Source organism: Corvus kubaryi, unplaced genomic scaffold (genome assembly GCF_017639235.1).
Source record: "Corvus kubaryi isolate FWS band 111438036 unplaced genomic scaffold, C.kubaryi_AGA036_p1.0 37398, whole genome shotgun sequence".
Lineage (NCBI taxonomy): Eukaryota > Metazoa > Chordata > Aves > Passeriformes > Corvidae > Corvus > Corvus kubaryi.
The window spans coordinates 4,041,464-4,060,456 of NW_024581137.1; the positions used below are offsets into that span (position 1 = coordinate 4,041,464).

The window sequence follows — 18,993 nt, forward strand, 5'->3', positions numbered from 1 at the left end:
AAATGCTACACTGAAATGAGCTCCAGTCGCCGCCCGGCAGAGATTACGTGACCAACAGCGAAAAGCGAACTCCAGCTGCAAGGCCCGGGTGAGACTAACTCTTCAAGTGCTGTAAGATTACTCAGAACAGATGAAGCCTGCAGACATCAATCCTCTCACAAATCAAAGGAAAGGGAAAGGTGAAGGCACGTAAAGAAAACACCATAGAGACACCAAAGTCAGTGAGGAAGGAAGAGCTGAAGCCCAGAGAGAGGAGAAAGAGGAGATGCTTCAAGCTTAGAAGCTGAAATTCTATTGTAAAGCTATGGTGATGGACTATGATGCATCAGAGTACCCTTTGTAATTTCATTAAAAGCATGGGGGTGTGGAGCGTTCAAACTGCAACCATGAGCAAAGGCACCTGTGCTGAAATAAGCAAATGTTGAAGTAGCTGTGATCTAATAAGAAGCTTGAACAGAGAAAGAAATTAGTGATGAAGACCATTGCTCCCAGGGAAAGAGAAGAAGACCTCTGTTCCCAGAGATGAAGATGATCCCAGAGATAGCTGAAGAGAACCTTTGCTTCTGAACAGCTCATCCTTAAAATGGCACCCCATTAGCTAAAGATTGAACCCTCAAAAACAGTTGTGGGGAAAGCTCTAAGTCAAGGGAAGGGACTTTCACATGTGAGCAGAGAACCATCCCAGGCGGCTATCTTGCTGTGACATTGAAGCCATGAGAGAACTGTTTCTTGTGGAGATGTCTCCATAGCATGAGCAAGAGACTCCTCTCCCTAAGTGAACTGAAGAAAGACTAGTATAGATGTGGTAAACTGACTGGAAAAAATCCCAAGTTTTGTCTTTTTACATTGTCAGTGGGAGAAGAGAGGAGAGGTGGGGTGTGCCAGTTTGGCCAAATTTAGAAATATATCCTCTGAGAGAAGGCAGGTTACAAACCACCCCTACCCCACCAGGTTCGGGAAAAAAACCTTTTTCCTCGAAGGAAAGTGGAAGAGATAAAAACTATTTATTTAACAAATACACAGGGGAAAAAAAAAAAACAACCTAATGCTAAATAATGAAACCTCTTGCTGTAGAGAGAAAACCTGGGAAAATTTCAGAGTCCTTCCATAGTCTCTCTCTCCCCCTCCTTGGAGCTGGGACGGGGTGGTGGGCCCACTTCCAGGGCCAAGGCCTCGGTGGAAATTCCTCCCGATGTATTCTGATGTTGAAACAGTCCAGCAGAGAAAAAAGGAAAAAAATGAAGTCCCAGGAAAACAGAAGTTCAACTCTCTGTCTCTCTCCGGAGAAAAAAAGGAGCTGAAAAACTGGCCGAAAGCAAGCAGGGTGCTTTCCCCACTCTCCCTCTGCTGCTGCAGCTGAACACAGAGAGCCATCTCTTATCTCTGTGTGACCTTGAACAAGCTGAAAACTGCTTTGAAGAAGTTTTGCTCAGTTTTTCCTCCCACCTCTCAGGCTCAGTTTAAAGGCACAGAAAGGCACAAAATTAATTTCTGGGCATAGGGCAGCAATATGGGATACAACATCATAAAGTCACCCCAAGACATGGGGGGAGGAGAAGTGTTCTGAAGGTTTATGCTGACCTTTCTTTTTTTCCTTTTAGTTCTGTTAATAAACTTCTTTATATTCTTTAAAGTTTTGTGCCTACTTTGCTTTCTCCTAATTCTTATGTCACAGAAGCAAAATAAGTAAGTAATGGATTTCGAGTTAAACCACTACACAGTGCCTGACGGAAGGGAAGCCAAGGGCACCAAGGCAGCATGCTGAGGACATCAGTCCACATCACAAGTTCGGTCTGGTTCATAATGCACCTATGACATCTCAGTTTGTGAGCAGAAGATAATGTGTTTAAATCATTAGTGGAATCTCTCCAGTAACTGATTTCCACTGTGAGTAAAGTTCATGTTCCTGAAGTCACACACTACCTAAAAAGACAGTACAAGAAAAAAAGTAAAAAAAAATTGGCCTTGTTTTAAATTCACCTTCATAGAACAAGCTGAGACAATACATGCCGTGGCACTAGCCAGAAAACAGCATAGGAGATTAACAGCTTGTTATCACAATTTAAAAAAAATAAATCTGCACATGGAGCTCATTATATATTTGCTTAATTTCCTATAGAAAACTAAATGGCAGGAAAAATGCACCTAAAACAAGATAATGAGAAAGAGTTGGACAGACCATAACAACAGCAACCTTACTTTTACACGTTGCCTTCACAAGTGGAGACATGACAGGTGAGAGACTATCAGACACCCACCTGAGAACCCAGATGAAGCTCACTGCTACAAAAGAAGAACACACTTCACATTGCAGGGTGTGTATCTTTTAAGAGCATGCTTTGAACAATGAAAACGGTCAGTGCAATTATTCTTCAGCATTTGACTACGTTATCACATCACCACAGAGACTGCACTGCCTCAGCAAAAAAAGTGTTTTCAATTTCTAGCAGCTTAAAACACTGCTGAAAATCTTGCACTTGCTTACAAGGCTGTAAAGATGGACCAAAGAGTGACTTTCAGTTTATAATGGTATATGTGCACCTCAGGTAGTCTTCCTGCATGACAAAAGAAGATGCATCACAAATGGCTGATCTTACACATACCAAGTAATTATCACCATGTTTGGATTTGAGCATTCGTGTTACTTCTTGTAGATTGTGGAGGTAAATTTCCTCAGAACAACCAGCAGTGAAGGATACAGCAATAATCCGCTCTGTGATGTAAGTGAGGTCAAGTTCATAGCCTTCCTCCATAATGTGATCAAAGTCTGCACTTCTGTGAAGAAATTAGATGTGGGAGTTCAGAGCAATGCAGCTGAGAAGAAACATGGCATATTAATGAGAAGAAATTGCAACTTGAACTCCTACAGCCAAGCATCGGATGTTTCCAGTAATTTCATTACAATTACAACTCATTAAATGCCTCCAGAGCTCAAAGTATTCAGTTCAGAACACAAATGGAATTCTTCACTAGAATTCTTCACATCAAAACTATAGTGAAAAAATCTCTGCAACCAATAATGTGCAAAAGCAGCAAAATGAATACAAGCAATTTGACAAATACTAGCACAACAAACTTGTGAGTCAAATAGAAAATGTGTATGTACGTATGTCTGTACACATCTCTCTGTAGAATTCTACAAATGGTTTACAAATTGGAAGCTTGACCAGTGATCTGTAAAACACTGCAGAGCTTGAAGCCTGCTCTGAGTAAAACTGAAGTGAATCTAAAACCAGTCCCAAAGGACAACAGACATGAGTGTAATTCAACTAATTTCACAGGTTAGTCTACAAATACTTAAACTTCTTCTTTTCCAGGGCACAACTTTGTCCTTCTTAATAAAATATCAGAAGACTAGCTCTGTAAATATGCCCAGTTGTTTTCTCATAAAGGGATTATAAAATGGTACTTGCATAGCAGGTCATATCTTGCAGAAGACTGAACTCACAACCACAAAATCACAACCACAAATAACAAAGCCTAAACCCACCGCTGCACCACATGACACTGCTACATGAAACATGAAAGAAATACTTGCCGTGATACTTTGTCACAACTGAAAGAGGAGTTCTTCAAAGCACTGCTGGAATTCTGGAACAAAGAAAGCAAAACTATCAATCCAGAACCTTACTTGCTGTCACTGATGTCAATGTTTCAGGCTTTTTTCCTTGTTTATGATTTAGAAGACTATAACAACAAGAGGATACGAGAGGATGTTTTGAATGCAAACACTGTAGTTATGCCCAGGTTATGTCTAACTTTCTACTACCTCTTCCAACTCACTGCTGCCAGAAGAGTCTTTTGTGACTCTTAGTCTTTAGTGCTCTTCTTGGTAACTGCATTAAGATTAGAGAAAACACAGCAGGCTTTGAGAATATAAAACTTGTATTTTTGTATAAACCTGCAAAAAGGAAGTTCCTCTCAACTGATTTTCTTATGACGATATTGAAATATATATTCCTGTATCAGACTCTTGAGAATTTACTGTGTAGTAGTTTATTTTTGTAGTTCCATTTGTTCAGTAATAGTAATAGTAACTGTAAATGAAAAAGTGCAAAAATATTCTCCCTCATGATCCACAGTAATAGAGTTTGTCTCACCTAATTGTAGCTGTCTCAGAATTAAGCTCCAGGATAGGTTTAAAAAGAAAAAAACCTACAGAACCCCTCCTTGGTTTCTGTTGGTCGCACAGATATATCCATTGCTTAAGAAGTACTTCTGCATTTACTAAAAATTTTATGACTAAACTGTTTTGTAACCTGAATAATCAGACACTTAACAGCTTCCTCTGGTAAGAAAGTTAGTGATAAAATCATTCTCTATTTCACACTGTTGTGCCATATAAACTAGCAGAAATCCTAGTAACATGCAGTGTATAAGCACATGAACAATAACATAATGCAAACCACTAGCAAAAAAAAACCATTAATGAGATATATATTTACTGTATGAATGCTGTGTCACCAAACCATCAGAATACAAGTTTCCCCAAACAGGATTCAGAAGCACAGGGCATACCATCCATAAAGGCAAATCATCTCCATCCAAATGAAAACAAACAAACAAACAAACACTGTTCTCTGCCTTGCTACACAGTGGAGGGATAATGCAAAAAACCTGACTAATCTTCCAAGGCAAATACCATCTGGCATATCCCAGAATGGACTATTACACAGAAAATCTCACAAAACTAGGTATGATTTTCATTTCCTGCCAACTAACAGCAGTAGAGAAGATGCACGACAATGAAAAACTGCTCCATATGGGGTATTTTAACCACACCTGGGTAAAAATTTAGAGTTGTAACTAGGGTAGATTCAGTGAAACTACTGCTTGATATACTGTGAGTAGGACAGACCACCCTGAGATTTTTCTTCCATGAACTTCTCACCAAGATTCTTGTTCCCCTGCTTCCCTGGGACTGCCTGGCAATGCTGTTATAACCAGTATACCTGACAGTATAACCAGTCATACAATGAACAGTTTTCAAAGAAGTAAACACCTTCTATTCACCTATTTATTCAGTTAGTAGTTTTTATATTCCAAACCATACCACAAAGAAGTTATCTCTATGTAAGCAAGTGCAAGGAACCTTTTGGTCAATTTTACCTGCAGTTGTATGAAAGCTAGCAGGTAGAGGCAATTGCTTCTCAAAAGACAACCATCTTCTCTCCAGTCACGGATTTGTATTAATAAGCAAATTCATTGCATCCAAAGTACTGTGTCATTGCCCTTTTCCAGTAAAAACTCAAGCCATGCAACTCTCTCCTTTAACACACTCTGTATTGCTTCTTTTACCACTGTTGGCTCCTGCACCTAGTACTGGGCTCATCACAGAGTTTGTTATGCCAACTTTCTCAAAAATTAGGTTGTCAGACAAAACCGTCTCAGAGTCCCCTACAGGCGAAGCATGATACAGAAGCTAAGAAACAGTCTTATATTTAATTCTGCATCATTTTCACCAGGTCACAACAGTCACTAGACATAAGGTTTACAGTATAGCCTGCTGTCAATGCATGCATAGGAAGTGGGCCAAGCAGTCCAATTAAACTAAAGCACAGATTGAACAAAACAGACTTTTGAGATCAGCCCTGTTTATTCACCTTTTTTTGACACCACAGAGTGTGAATTTCTTTATGGATTACCTGGCTTGCCTCAAATAGCAGGCTTGCGCTTGTCCCAGGCAGGAAACAGCATCTCATACCTTTACAATCTTACTTTGAGCTGCTTCACAGCTTCAGAGCAAAAACATGACAAAGGTATAGTACAGGCCATCTCACACCATGGGGCACAGAGGTGGCATTGAGACAACTTCTCCACAAGTCCAGAAACAGAAGGAATAAGAAATAAATAACCTTTCTGCTAAATCTGCATCCCCTGTTCTATGATGAAAGGCTGTCTCTCAAAGAAAGAAATGGAGAAAATCATGTTAAAAAAAATGCCTGCAAAAAAGGAAGTATCTGTAAAAAAAGTCATTATCTCAGCTAGATGATCATTCTCAACTTTTCCAAGAACAGAATAAGGAAACTTGGGTTACAGGCAGTAGGCTTACATATCTCAGTAGGCTTACATACTTCATAGGCTAAAGTCCTCTGTAGTAGAGCTTCTGACATCAGAAAGAGTATGAAAAGGACAAAGGATGAAGGGAGTTCAGTTTTGTCCCAGACAAATTCATTTGCATTTTTGCAGTACCACTGAGTTACTACACAGCTCTGGAAAAATAAGTAAATCAAAAACCTAATATGTGAACTACTAGTTTCCAACTCCAAAATAAAATGTGGGCCACACATGGGCTTAGAAATACTAGGCAGGATTTTGACTTGCCCCTTTTGAGACTAGAATCAAAGACAGGCTAAGGAAGACAAATGAAAAATCAATCAACTGCCTTTCCTAAGCCCCTGTTGCTGGCATACAGTAGTATTAGTAGAATAATACAGTATCTGCTTAAAAGTTTTCTCAGCAGAATATAAGAAATCCTGGTTTCAAGGACTGGGTTGTTCTAAACAGCTGAATCAGCTGCACATCAACCATATATATGTTCCTTTGACGAACAGCACTACTGAAAACTCAGGGCTACAAGATCTGGCATGCATTCACGTAGCTCATCTGTTTCTCTCCTGGGCTCCTTCTTGAATGAAAGCATTAACAGGCATAAGGATCAATGAGTAGAAACTACAACTATCTGAAACGTAAATCAGTGAAGAATCTGTGACTTAAAGGTATCAGGACATATTTTGGAAGAATGATATGGATCTACTTCAGATAGAAGTATTTTATTTGTGCCTATTTTAATGTTGCTATAAGCAACAGAGAATTTGATTAGCTAATATGCATAAAATTACATGGGTTTTACACAGATTTTAACCATCTTATGAAACTTTTTTCCATGTGATTTTTCACCATTCAAACAGCATAAATAAAAACATTAATAGAGAGACTCATCAGCAGGACACTTGAATGCATTTGAACCAGATCTGTGATGTATTTTCATTCTCCAAGCCATGGACAGGAATCAGAAGAAATTCTCCAACCTATTCTAAGGCACAGTGTAACAGTTCTATATTCTCCAGCATACTGCAGAAAAAGACAGGGCAATGAACTACACTGATTGTTGGACTGCTCACCATAATAACTCCTTCTGACACAGTGAAACCTGTTGGATGTTTTGGATGAGAACCAGAATTTGCATAATCTTTTGGCCTCTGGCTTTAGAATGATTCCAAGTGCAGAAAATATTTATGCCTTGTGAATACAAATGTTTCTATGCCATTGTGTATCAATTCCTGTAGTAAATATTAAAAATTAATTTTAAATATTTTTTAGTTGACTCCACAGAAGAGATTTATTTCCACTGCAAGCAGCTATTTGTTTGAGAGCAAATTTAGTTTTGTTTTGTATACTGTGGTCCATAAAAATCCTGATCTGTTCCCTTGTGTAGTGTAACAGCAGGAGTCCATACGGATGTGCCCCTTGCAAGTGTCTGCAGAACTTATAAATCCCAGCTTGCTTTCTCTCTGCCAAAATCTATCCTGACTCTTAGCTGCTGGCAAAGCTGCTCCTGTGATTATTTCCTACAACATTTCAGCCAAAACTGCCAGGCTCCCCAAACAAGTTCACTGTAGGGCTTTGTAATCCGCCTCAGTTTTAACAAGTTTGTTGGACCCTTGGATATAGAGTTCTATCTACCAATCTGCCAGGGCAAGAAGAAACTAACCAGGCAAGAAGATTATCTTCCCACTCATTTAGATTCAAGAAAACAGCCCTGCTCATGGCCTGCAAGTTCCTTGTACAGTTGGGTTGTCTATCCATTGTTTGGTCTTTTCTTAAAAAATTGAAATTCATAACAGAGAGAAGGCACATAGCACATTTTTGCTACTAAGGACTCTTTAGAAGAAAAGTGAGTGTATGTAAAGTCATGAGGTATAATTGTGTCTTACTTAGTGTAAAATTTTACAGGTATACATGCTCACATTTAGAAAATTGTATTTCTGAAGCCTTAGTTCTACAATATCTCAAGACTAGGAGTTCACACAAAGCTTTGTGAGGTTAAAACCTAGCCCTAATTAGCACTACTGTCTTTTGCACACCTGCCTGCGTGAATCAGAGTTTTGTCAACACTCAAATTACTGTGTTCCAATACAAATCTGTGGGGAAAATTAACATATCCATGCTGCAGTGGGGTCTCCTGCAACATGCATTAGACAGCAGGGCCCGTGGAAAGAAATAGGGACTGATTCTTCATAGATGTTTCAGAGATCTTTATTCTCCAGCCACATGGCCGGGGGACTGCCGAAGAACTGAGCAATCACAGGACAACCAGGGTCCTTCCCGGGCAGGGGAACACAAAATAACCAATGGGGAACAGGATTGACCAGGGAGTAGGGAAACCCCTTAGGCCATGCCTCTACTCCAGGGTCCCCTCCCCCCGGACCCCACGCCGGGGGGGGAGCCCCAACACTTCACCCTTTTGTTTTAACTAAAAGAGATTTAAAGCTTAACATTGAAAACAACTGGATAAACATAAGATAACAAGAACAATTTCAAAAGAAAACAAGCCACACTCCTGAGTCTCTGAATGTCCAAGCAGATTTTTTCTCTAGAACATTTTAGGGCTGGAAGAAGGGAGACAGGACTCTCTGAGCATGCTTTGTGGGGAAACTGAGGCAGGAGAGGGTTTCTTCCATTTATACCTGTTGAAACTTTAAACAACAATAGTTAATTCTTTCACCCCCCCTTGTCATCCCGCACTCGGCATTGGAAAGGGATTTTTGGGAGAACAATTGGTAAAGGCATGGTTTTGTGAGGGAAACCATGGGTGAAAAAATGGATTAGGAATACACTGGGGATAATAGGATATTGGATAAAAGGGAAAGGTAGGATTGGGAAAGGGAGACTATATGGGTTGCTTATAATGGGGATATTGTCTGACATGACTACGATTTGCAGCATGTATACTGCCTTTCACAGAAACACCACCAGGCCCGGTAACATTTGCTGCTTGCGGGCCTTTCCTTCCTTGTATAATCTTAAACTCTACTACTTCTCCGTCTCCTAAGTTGGGGTATATTTTTTGGGGTTATTCTTCATAATGGCAGTACGATGAATGAATATGTCTTCTTTGTTGTCACATCTCGTTATAAAACCATAATTTTGTTTTATATTATGCCATTTTACTGTTCCTAAAACCTTAGCTACGATAATTTTTTCTTTTTTCCATGTCACCGCTGTTTTTTGTCTCGCTGTGCTCCTGCTTTCACTTTCGCTTTTGCTTGCTCCCACATTGGAGCTGCCAGAGCTGCCAGGGCTGCCCATGCCTGCGTGCTCTCACCGCAGAGTCTCGACTTCTTGGGGTCACATTCGGGGCCGCACGGGCCGGGCCAGGCCGCGCTGCTCAGCTCCCCATGCGCCGCCACTGCCGCCATCTCTGGTCACAGCTGGGCTGCTGCTGCCTGGCATCGCGCCCACATCTTGGCTGGGCCTCCGCACGGCGGCCACCCCGCGCCCTGTAAATGACTCCATTCCGGCGCGTGTTTTGCCTATGCGCAGCTCTGCTCCACCACCATTTCCGCTGGCCATCGCCCGTGTGCCACCCCTCTTGGCCGGGCGTTCACGGGGCTCACTCCACCACACGCTGTGCAGGGCCAGGTGGGCACCACCAGGTCCACTCCATCGCGCTGCTCCCGCTGTGCCTGGGTCCACTGCCACCACCACAGCTCGCACTGGCCCGCCCGCACACGGGAACTGCCTCGCCGCCGCCCGCAGAGCACTCGGCACACGTGGCCGAGGCCGCACGGTGTCTGAAGCATGTTTCCCTTCACAAGGACACAGCTGATATTGTTCAACAGTCTCCGTAATTAGATAATATTCACGGAAATATTCTTCCATCGGCATATATTTTGACTCAGAAATTAACTATGTCCAAACATTCTTCCAAAAGTCTTTGGTAAGAATCAAGTCCCAAGGAACGTAGAAAAAGGTTTTAAACAACCATGCCAGGAAGTGTCTCAGTTCTTTTTGAGCCTGAATTAAGCTAAAATTTACATATTGCTGTTCAAGAATCTTTTCAAGTTTAAGATAAATGTCCCCATGCGGCTTGGACAGCCATGAGTCTTTCCACGGTTCCTCCATAGTTTATGGAACAGCAAAACAAAAGCAAGAAGAGAAATCCAGAGAGTTTACTCACAAATCATAGTCACTGTCTCCAGGGATCAATATGCAGCCCGCATTCATCACCATCTGTTGCAGTGGGGTCTCCTGCAACATGCATTAGACAGCGGGGCCCGTGGAAAGAAATAGGGACTGATTCTTCATAGATGTTTCAGAGATCTTTACTCTCCAGCCACATGGCCGGGGGACTGCCGAAGAACTGAGCAATCACAGGACAACCAGGGCCCTCCTCGTGCAGGGGAACACAAAATAACCAATGGGGAACAGGATTGACCAGGGAGTAGGGAAAAGCTGTAGGCCATGCCTCTACCCCAGGGTCCCTTCCCCCCAGACCCCACACCGGGAGGGGGAACCCCAACATATCCATATGTAAGTATTACTATATTAAGTGTTAGGTAAGGAGATTGCCTCAACTGACTAAAATAATGTATATGCTCCAGCTTCAGTTGTAGCAGAGTTTCATAATTATGCTAGAGCTTTGAAACAGCTTCCTGAATGAGTACTATCCACAGGCATTGTAACGAAGCACAACAGACATAGCAGAGTGTAAAGATTTCTGCATTAATTCACATGCACCACATTGTGAGGCTCTGCAGAAGTACTGTATGGCACGACTCAGTAGCACCTAATACAAAGCTTCTGTATGTATGCACTCTATTTCCTGTAAAGAGATAGTTAACATGCAGAGTAGAAAAGAAAAAAGGTGGCGGCAGAGGGAAAGCCTTCAGAGTGGATCTCCTGAGTTTCTCTCAGACCTAGTTAAGATGCAAGAGATCAAAACTGAAGTAAACTTTCACCACAAATTTAGAGCACCTCTTAACTAACAGAAAATTATATGCACACAATTCTTGAATAGAAAGTGACAGAATCATTTCTGCTAGCCTTTGGCTGAAACAAGAAGTTCAATTTATTTCTTTCAAATACGTTAATATTAAGAATAAAATAACACTGCGGTCCATAAGGGCATGAGGAAGCCCTCTAAATGTAAGAAAATGCACTTCTGATTTCCCAAGTAAGAATGTGCTATCCATGCCTCAAAGCTACCCTGAACACTAGAATGAAGCTAACAAAACTTTGTATTCGAGGTAGTGTCACAACCAAGTCAAACTGTCTTGGCTGATGTTCACACAGCTTTCTTATAAAGCAGTAAGGGCTGACACTAGAAATATTCCATTAGCAGACACATTGCCAGGAAAAAGTAAGAGAGCTTTACTTTCCTGGACCAGATGCCATGAAATAATATGCAAAGGAGAGAGAGAAAGGAGAAGAAATCCCAGAGACACAAAACTGTTAAAGCAGCCTCTTCCAATTTAGTTAATAAAAAAAAGGAGAACAAGCATGGCACAAACTTAGAAGGAAAAGAACAGAAAGACAAGGGATGCAGCTCCCATTAGCACCACACAGATGGGATGTGTGCTGCAGTCACAGAACCAGACTTGCAAAAGCCTCATCCAAGCCTCATCTCATGGCTGCATCCAGCCCCACTGTCTGGAGACAGCATTCTGTGAATCACCTAGCCTTGTAGCTTTACACCTCCTCTTTTTTCCAAATAGAAATCTGTGTTTCAGATTGGACCTTTCTTCTGCACTTCAATCCATGTCAACCTTTGCTCCTGGAATATACTGGTCCATAGAAAGTAACTACCAACAATTTCAGGAAGCTCGCTAATGGTCAAATAATAATCAATGCAAAATGCAATAAAACAAAAGGCACAGCTGAAAAAACATTGCTTGCTATTAAAGCTGCTTTCAAAATGGCTGTGCACAAAGTATCACATGTACAGAAAAAAAAGCCAAGAAACATGATCTTGGCTTGTGTAACAACCAGTAGAAACAGGAAACCCTCTGAAGTATTCAGATGTAATACAAAGATGCTAAAAACTTCCAACTAGAAACTAGATCAGAGAATGATCTCATTATTTTGCTTCACGTTTGTTTCACTATAAGCAGCTGTCAGAACCAATTATTCACGTGCAAATAACTGAGAAGTTTGCTCTTTTCTGATTTTTTAATTTTAGTTAATTTGTCTAGTTAAGGAAGAGAACAGTGAACTGAAAGGAGAAACAATCATGTCACTAGGCATTTTAGCTGGTCTCAATATCAAATATATTTTAGAATTAGAAATAATTCTAATTTTACTGAAACAGTGTCAATAATAGCATGGATCCAACACAGAGATACACTTGGTTGTAGAAAAACATTTACTGTCAGTTAAAGTAAACGAACTACACTGCTAATACAAATGTAACCTCTTTGAACATCTCCTGTCTACATAGGTAGTCAGAGATCAGAACTCTTCATGCCCTGCACAGAGTGGCACCAGCAGAAGCCTGCAGCACTGAACCATGGACAGCATAGCAAAATAAATGCAATGCACACAGGGCTAACACTGTGAAACAGATGCTCATTTATTGCAATAGAGAGCTGGTATGAAATTGAACAATAAATTGGTGAAGATCATGTGCATCTTGCAAGTCCTTTCTTCTGTCCCTTTTAAAATTTTAGCCTCATTTTCACAGTGGCAAATCAAACACCTGTATGACAGTTGCCTACTAGCAGATAGTTAACTATAGGCATCTCTCATGATTTATTTAAAAATCTACAAGATTTGACATCTATGTTAAAAGGTAGCTCCAAAGTTGACATTTTTGTCTTATTTCTTTTACAGAAATTGTGCTAAAAGTATACTTGTAAGTGCTGTCAGTATTGAAATGGGCTACACTTCCTATTTGCAGAATTTTCTACATCAATTAGACAGCTGGGTTCTATTGCACTTCAGTAAATGTAATTAATACTACTTTTACGAGGAGTACTACAGCCATAGTAATAAAGGGTTGGGAAAGGGCACTTAATTTGTTTTTTAAATAACATGGCATAATAACTGGAACAAATAAAAGCTAGAAGATCAATTTCACATTGAACACAATACAAGAATTAATATTTTACTTGCTGAAAAAAGGTATCTCTTGACTTTCTGAACACCTCTGAATACAATTCAGTCTATGAAGATTATAATATTTCCCTTTATTTCTCCCCTGCTTGATTTAAAAATAAGGAATGCAGAGTTCATTTCATTGTTCCTGAAAAAATTCAGTGGTGGAAAAAAACACTAATGGTCCTAATCAGAAGCTAATTTCACACAGTACAGAAACCAAAGTCCGTACTGTGAAAATGGCTAGGAACAAGTGCTTTGTGAAGATGTAATACAAATAAGCAGCCACAAGCAGGAAAATAAATCAGGCCAAGTAAAAGAAAAATGAATAAATAAAATAGAATTACTTACACTTCTGCTTACATGATTTTTAACCACTTCAGAGTTATTAGCCTGCAAAAGGAGAAAAGTTAACACAACTGACTTTAATTCTCCAGATAGTTTAAGTACATTCTAAGAAATCCAATCCTAATGGCGTACACACACATACACACACACAAAAAAAAATCATTCAGAAGTACATATTCACTCTACAGTATTAATAAGCAAACTACCTTTCAAACAGATATGGAAAATTAATTAATTTTGCATTATTGTCCTGTATATTCAGGTCTTATATGACAGTACTCAGCTACTGAGAGTGTTTATTCCAAGGTATAATGTCCATGGAGATGTACATTGCTAACCACATCTTCCCTTTTGCATTTTAACCCAATCTCTCATTTTATGCTTTTTCATGAAAACAGATACTTGGGTGGATATGAATGAAATGAACTGCTGAGAATTTTCTCTAAGTACTCTACAAAAAAAATCTCCTCAAGGCTTTAAAACAAGCTAAGTTGTATCAATAGAGATTTACAACAAACCTTTTAAAAGAAAAGAGCCAATTCATTACTACAAAAAACCTACAACTAAAAGTGGTACAACTGAAAGTGGTACAACTAAAAATTGGCCTCTAAATCCTGCTGTTGGAAAGACATTTTGAACTGAAGAGGCAGTTTCATAACTGTCAACTTTTTTTGGTAGGTCACTGGACTCCAGATTCTAGACTCTAGTTAAAAATCTCAACTGGAAAGAGCTATAGGTTTTCAGAGTATAAATTACAACACCTGCAACACCTTGCTTAGTTAAATGAACCACACGCAGTTTACCAGGGCATACATCCTACATCAACCATAATGCTTACAGTGTGAGATTGGCTCACAGTTAATCCATGAGAATATGCTTTGAGTTTGTTTGATTTTTTTTTACTCAAGAGCTTGACTTACCTTGTCAGCTATCAAATCTCCACAGTGTTGGAAGTACAAACCTGTCAGTCAGAACAACTAACATACAGACTGACCAGTGCTATTAATTCAACCCATGAACCCTATTGTTTGAAACGTCAAGGTTCTTCTCAGCAGATTAAAGGTGATATATAGAACAAACATGTGTATAACTTTAGTTACTATTATGTCACAGTCTAAGCACACCCACTGCTACTTAGCAAAAATACAGACCCAAACAGAAAAAGGCAAAACACACAAAATACAGTTTTTGATTCACTTAGAAATCTCCGTACAAAGAGACTCCATGAGGTTCATGAGCAGAGCATTTGGGAAAACGCACTGCCCACTTTGGCCCTTCACCAGAAAGTTCATACATAAGCTGAACTCAGCACCCACCCTTCCACAACAACTACATAGCCTATTTGTGTAATTGTGTATAGAGACATAAATGAGGTTCACACCGAATGTGTGCCAGTTAAAAGGAGTTTTGTCTGTTTATTTTGGAATTGGATTGGTATAGTCTGGAAGTTTTCTAGGGTAGCTATCAGGTGGAATATGGAATAAGAAGCAAGAAGCTCTTCTCTTTTCTTTTTTAATGTTTTGAATTTGCTCTCCAGTTTGTCAAGCTTCTACTGAAATGTCTCATATTCTCTCACTCTGCTAGAAGCAATAGCTCTCTCCACTTTAGTACTGAGAGGAAACACAGAGTGCTAACAGCACAGGGCTTGACATAACTATCTCAACTAGCAGGATCCCACTGTTTCTTTTTTCTTCTGACTTAAAGGGAAGAGTGCTGAAATGAGGTGTGCTGAAAGAACCATCTAAGGTAAACAGATGAGTCAGTATATGCACAGAGTGTGTGTATGTATGTATGTATGTATGTAATAAGGGTGTACACTCAAGTCTCCATATGCTCCCATCACAGCTTTAAAATGGTTGCCCCCAAGCCAAATACTGCTACTCCTGCTGCCTATTCATCAGCTGTAGGACTAAAATTACAAATAAACTCCTTCACTGGCTAACTACTGTGGTACATTTGTTTGAGATGTGGATGATCCAGCTTCAAGTCTCTGACTGGACACATATGAAGAGGGGCTTTGAAAGTATATTCAAATAACCAAGCTAAAGATCTTAACCAAGACTACCAGTCCCATTGAGATTGAAGACTTAAACTTCAAATTTCTAAAGTTCTAGTGAAGGCTTGACCTTTCTTCTTGAAACTTCATCATTATTTACTACACTGGCATGGGGTGACCACTCTAACCACTCTAAGAGATAGCTTCACCAATTATAAATCTTTCTGGTTTCAAGTCCTAAAAAAAAAAAAAAAATTGAAAGAGATCACACACAAATCTATGGGACATCCAAGTGAAAAAAGTAAAGCAAAAAAAAAAAAAAAAATTAACCAGAACAGCCAAACTGATTTAAAAATCTCTGTAACGAAACTGTGTAAGTCCTCCCTTCCCTCCTTCCCTATTCATCTCATGCCTGCTGTTTCCAGTTTATGAGTTCTCTTCCACATGGAAGACATACTGCCACAGGCAAAAGATGTGATACTTCACACGGAAAACATCACCAAATATTAAAATATCTCATCACATCATTTTTGGGGTGTTTTTTTCTAATACTATGTGTAGAAGGAGGTTGCCAAGAGGGAACTGTGATCTGTATTAGGAGAATTATTTTCCTGATGTAAAACTAGAAGTAAGAGACAATAGGAAATTTGATGCCTATCACATTTCATTAGCCCCATGTGCAGTCATTATTCTTTGACTCAATCTAAGATACTGAACACCATGATAACAGTATACTCAGTATATTATGGCTAACATGCATAACACATGTTCATGCTTATGACCTTACTGACATCATGGAAACATACTGGGATTACTCCTGTAGGAACCCAGAGTGCAGAGAATATTTCTCTGCCTGTTTTGAAGGGTTTCTATCCCCCTGAACAACACTGTTTTGACCTTCATCCATGGAAAAAATTGCCAACTATCAGACAAGAACTAGAAAATACAATGGTGTGAATTAGGTGATAGACTACTATGTAAGATTGTCACAGGGTGAAAAATTTAGAGGTTTTGGGCTTCTCTTTGTAGTAAATAGATAGGAGCAAAAAACATCAAAATGGAGGATTGTTGTTGTTCTCCAAACCTTCTTTTTCTTCGACTACTCCATATTCTGCAGTAAAAGTAATTTGGGATAATTGGACAAAAAATTCCGCAGTTCCTGGCTGTGTTACTGAATAACACAGTAATAACTGTGTTATATAGTTCAGTAATAACTGAATAATTGGTAGGAAAGTGAAAATAATATACGTTTTTAGTAACCATTGGTTAAATTATCTTTAAAAGGCTGTGTAAATCTTGATAATTAGGCTTTCTCCTGCATTCTCTGCTCTGTGCTGTGTCTGGGTCATGCTAGTGACTCTGTTTCTCCGATAAGACTTAATAAACAACTATCTAGCAGCAGTGAAGGCTGAAAGCCTCCATTTGTCTCTCAAACTAACTCCTGGCAAGGACTTTAAAAACTCTCTCCCATCAGGAGAGATTTGATTTACGCCACGGGCTGTGGCAACTCCTATGACTGGAGTTTTGGAATGGAAGGGTACAGGCTCTTTAGGAAGGACAGGCAGGGATGATGAGGAGATGTAGTGGTTTGGTCCAAAATACTCATGACTGTTTATCTGCTGTGAGATAAGAATTAGGAGAAATGCAAAGCAGGCACCAAACTTGAAAGACTATAAAGAAGTTTATTAACAGACCTAAAACAGGGAAAAAAAAAAAAAAAATTATACCACCTTCAGAGCTCTCCTCCTCCCCCCACCTTCCTCCCTTCTCCCACTGACAATGTAAAAAGACAACCCATAAGATGTTCAGTCTGTTTACCACTTCCATAATAACCTTGTTCAGTCCATTTAGAAAGAGAAGTCTCTTCTTGCTCATGCTATGAAAACATTATCACAACGAGACAGCCGCCCACTTCCAAATATTGTTCAGTCCATTTAGGAAGAGGAGTCTCTCTGCCTGCATGTGAGTCCCTTTCCCCGACTTGCAGCTTTTGCCGCAACTGCTTTCAAGGGTCCGCTCTTGAAGTTTTTTGGGGTACAATTTTAAGGTTGAGCCGTTCAGAAACAAAAACAGAGGCCCTTCTCCTTCCCTGGGAGCAAAGGGTCTTCATCATCTTCATCGTTAGGACTATCTCTGGGAGCATCTCTAGGGACTGAGGTTTTCTCCTTTCCCATTGGGCGCAAAAGTCCTCATCTGGTCCATCTCTCCCTGTCCAAATTTCTCATGAAATTACAGCTGCATCAGCATCTGCCTATCTCAGCACAGGTGCTTTTGCTTACGAGTTGAACACTCCACCCCCCATATCTTCATGAAATTACAACAGGATACTCTGATATATCATAGCTTCACAACAGAATTTCAGCTTTAAGCATCTCCTCTCTCTCTTCCCTCAGGTTTTCAGCTCTTCAGAGCAATAAAAGGGTTAATCTCGCCTCGGCCTTGCAGCTTTGCAGCTGGAATGTTGAATTTTTCTTATCGCAGTGGAGAGGGGGGAGAGCCGAGCCGCTCCGGCTGCCCACGGCAAGGCAGTGGGGGGAGTTCCACGGCTGGAACAGGTCCATCGACTCCAGGATGGCCGTGGCCCGGCCCCCACTCGGGGCCTGCAGCCACCTGTCCCAGCACCGGAAACGAGAGAGAGCTTGGAGGGGGAGTTTGCCTATTCTTAAATGTGGATCACAGAGGTGGTCACAACTTTAAGTGGCTTAGAGAATTGTCCATATTCAAACTGGCCAGCTGATAGGTTCTATCAGTTCCCAGAGGAAACTGTAAGCACCCCTTAGCAAGGACATCCCTTCCAGGACTATGCTTGCTAACCTATGACATTCTCCACCCCTCGCCTCTGTGAAGACACATTTAAGAATTATTATCAAAATTACATTCAACTTCTACCATATTCCACCCCTAGATAGTTCAATACAATTACAATATAAGTTTCTCGCTATCATGCTACTTAACTTATGACTTAATACTTGCTTTGCCCAGTACTCCTCTTAATTAATCATTATCTCACAGTTCTCATCAATTGCCCGCATTCTTCACCATTTTGTCGCAGGTTCGGTTTGTAACCGGGCAGAACATTGTTGCCCTCTTTGAATGGCCAGCTGGAGTGCATAGAGCTTTACCTCGTGATGGATGAGGAGCTGACTGAAAGTTTACAGGTCAGGATGAAAGGGTGGGAGGGCAGGAACAGATGACATTATAGTGCAGGCCTACTACAGGCCACTTGACAAGGAAGGCTGAGCTGATGCCTTCTGCAGTAAAACAGAATGGCCTCAAGGGTCACAAGCCCTGGCCCTCATGAGGGACTTCATACAACGCAGTATCTGTTGGAATGATGACACAGCAGGACCCAGGCAATCCAGCAGGCTCCTGGAAGGCATTGATCACTTCCTTCTCCAAGTGACAGATGAGCCAACAAGGAGGAGTGCTGTGCTGGATCTTTTTTTCACCAACAAGGAGAGGGTGGTGGGGAACATGAAGCTCAAGGGAAGCCTGGGCTGCAGTGACCACAAAGCAGTGAAGTTCTAGATCCTTGGGGTAGTGAGGATCTG

The 18,993-nt window shown here is 40.5% G+C and overlaps 1 protein-coding gene across 1 annotated transcript in view; it reads right to left on the reverse strand.

The window, feature by feature from the left end:
* The window catches only part of LOC121671862 (tensin-3-like), an 85,511-nt gene that overhangs the window by 19,483 nt on the left and 47,035 nt on the right, over positions 1–18,993 (reverse strand). Inside the window, exons 4-6 of the mRNA XM_042044120.1 lie at positions 13,450–13,491; positions 3,539–3,591; positions 2,604–2,775 (exon numbers count right to left, since the gene is read on the reverse strand). Coding sequence (XP_041900054.1) covers positions 2,604–2,775; positions 3,539–3,591; positions 13,450–13,491 — 267 coding nt within the window. The remainder of the gene's footprint in view (positions 1–2,603; positions 2,776–3,538; positions 3,592–13,449; positions 13,492–18,993) is intronic.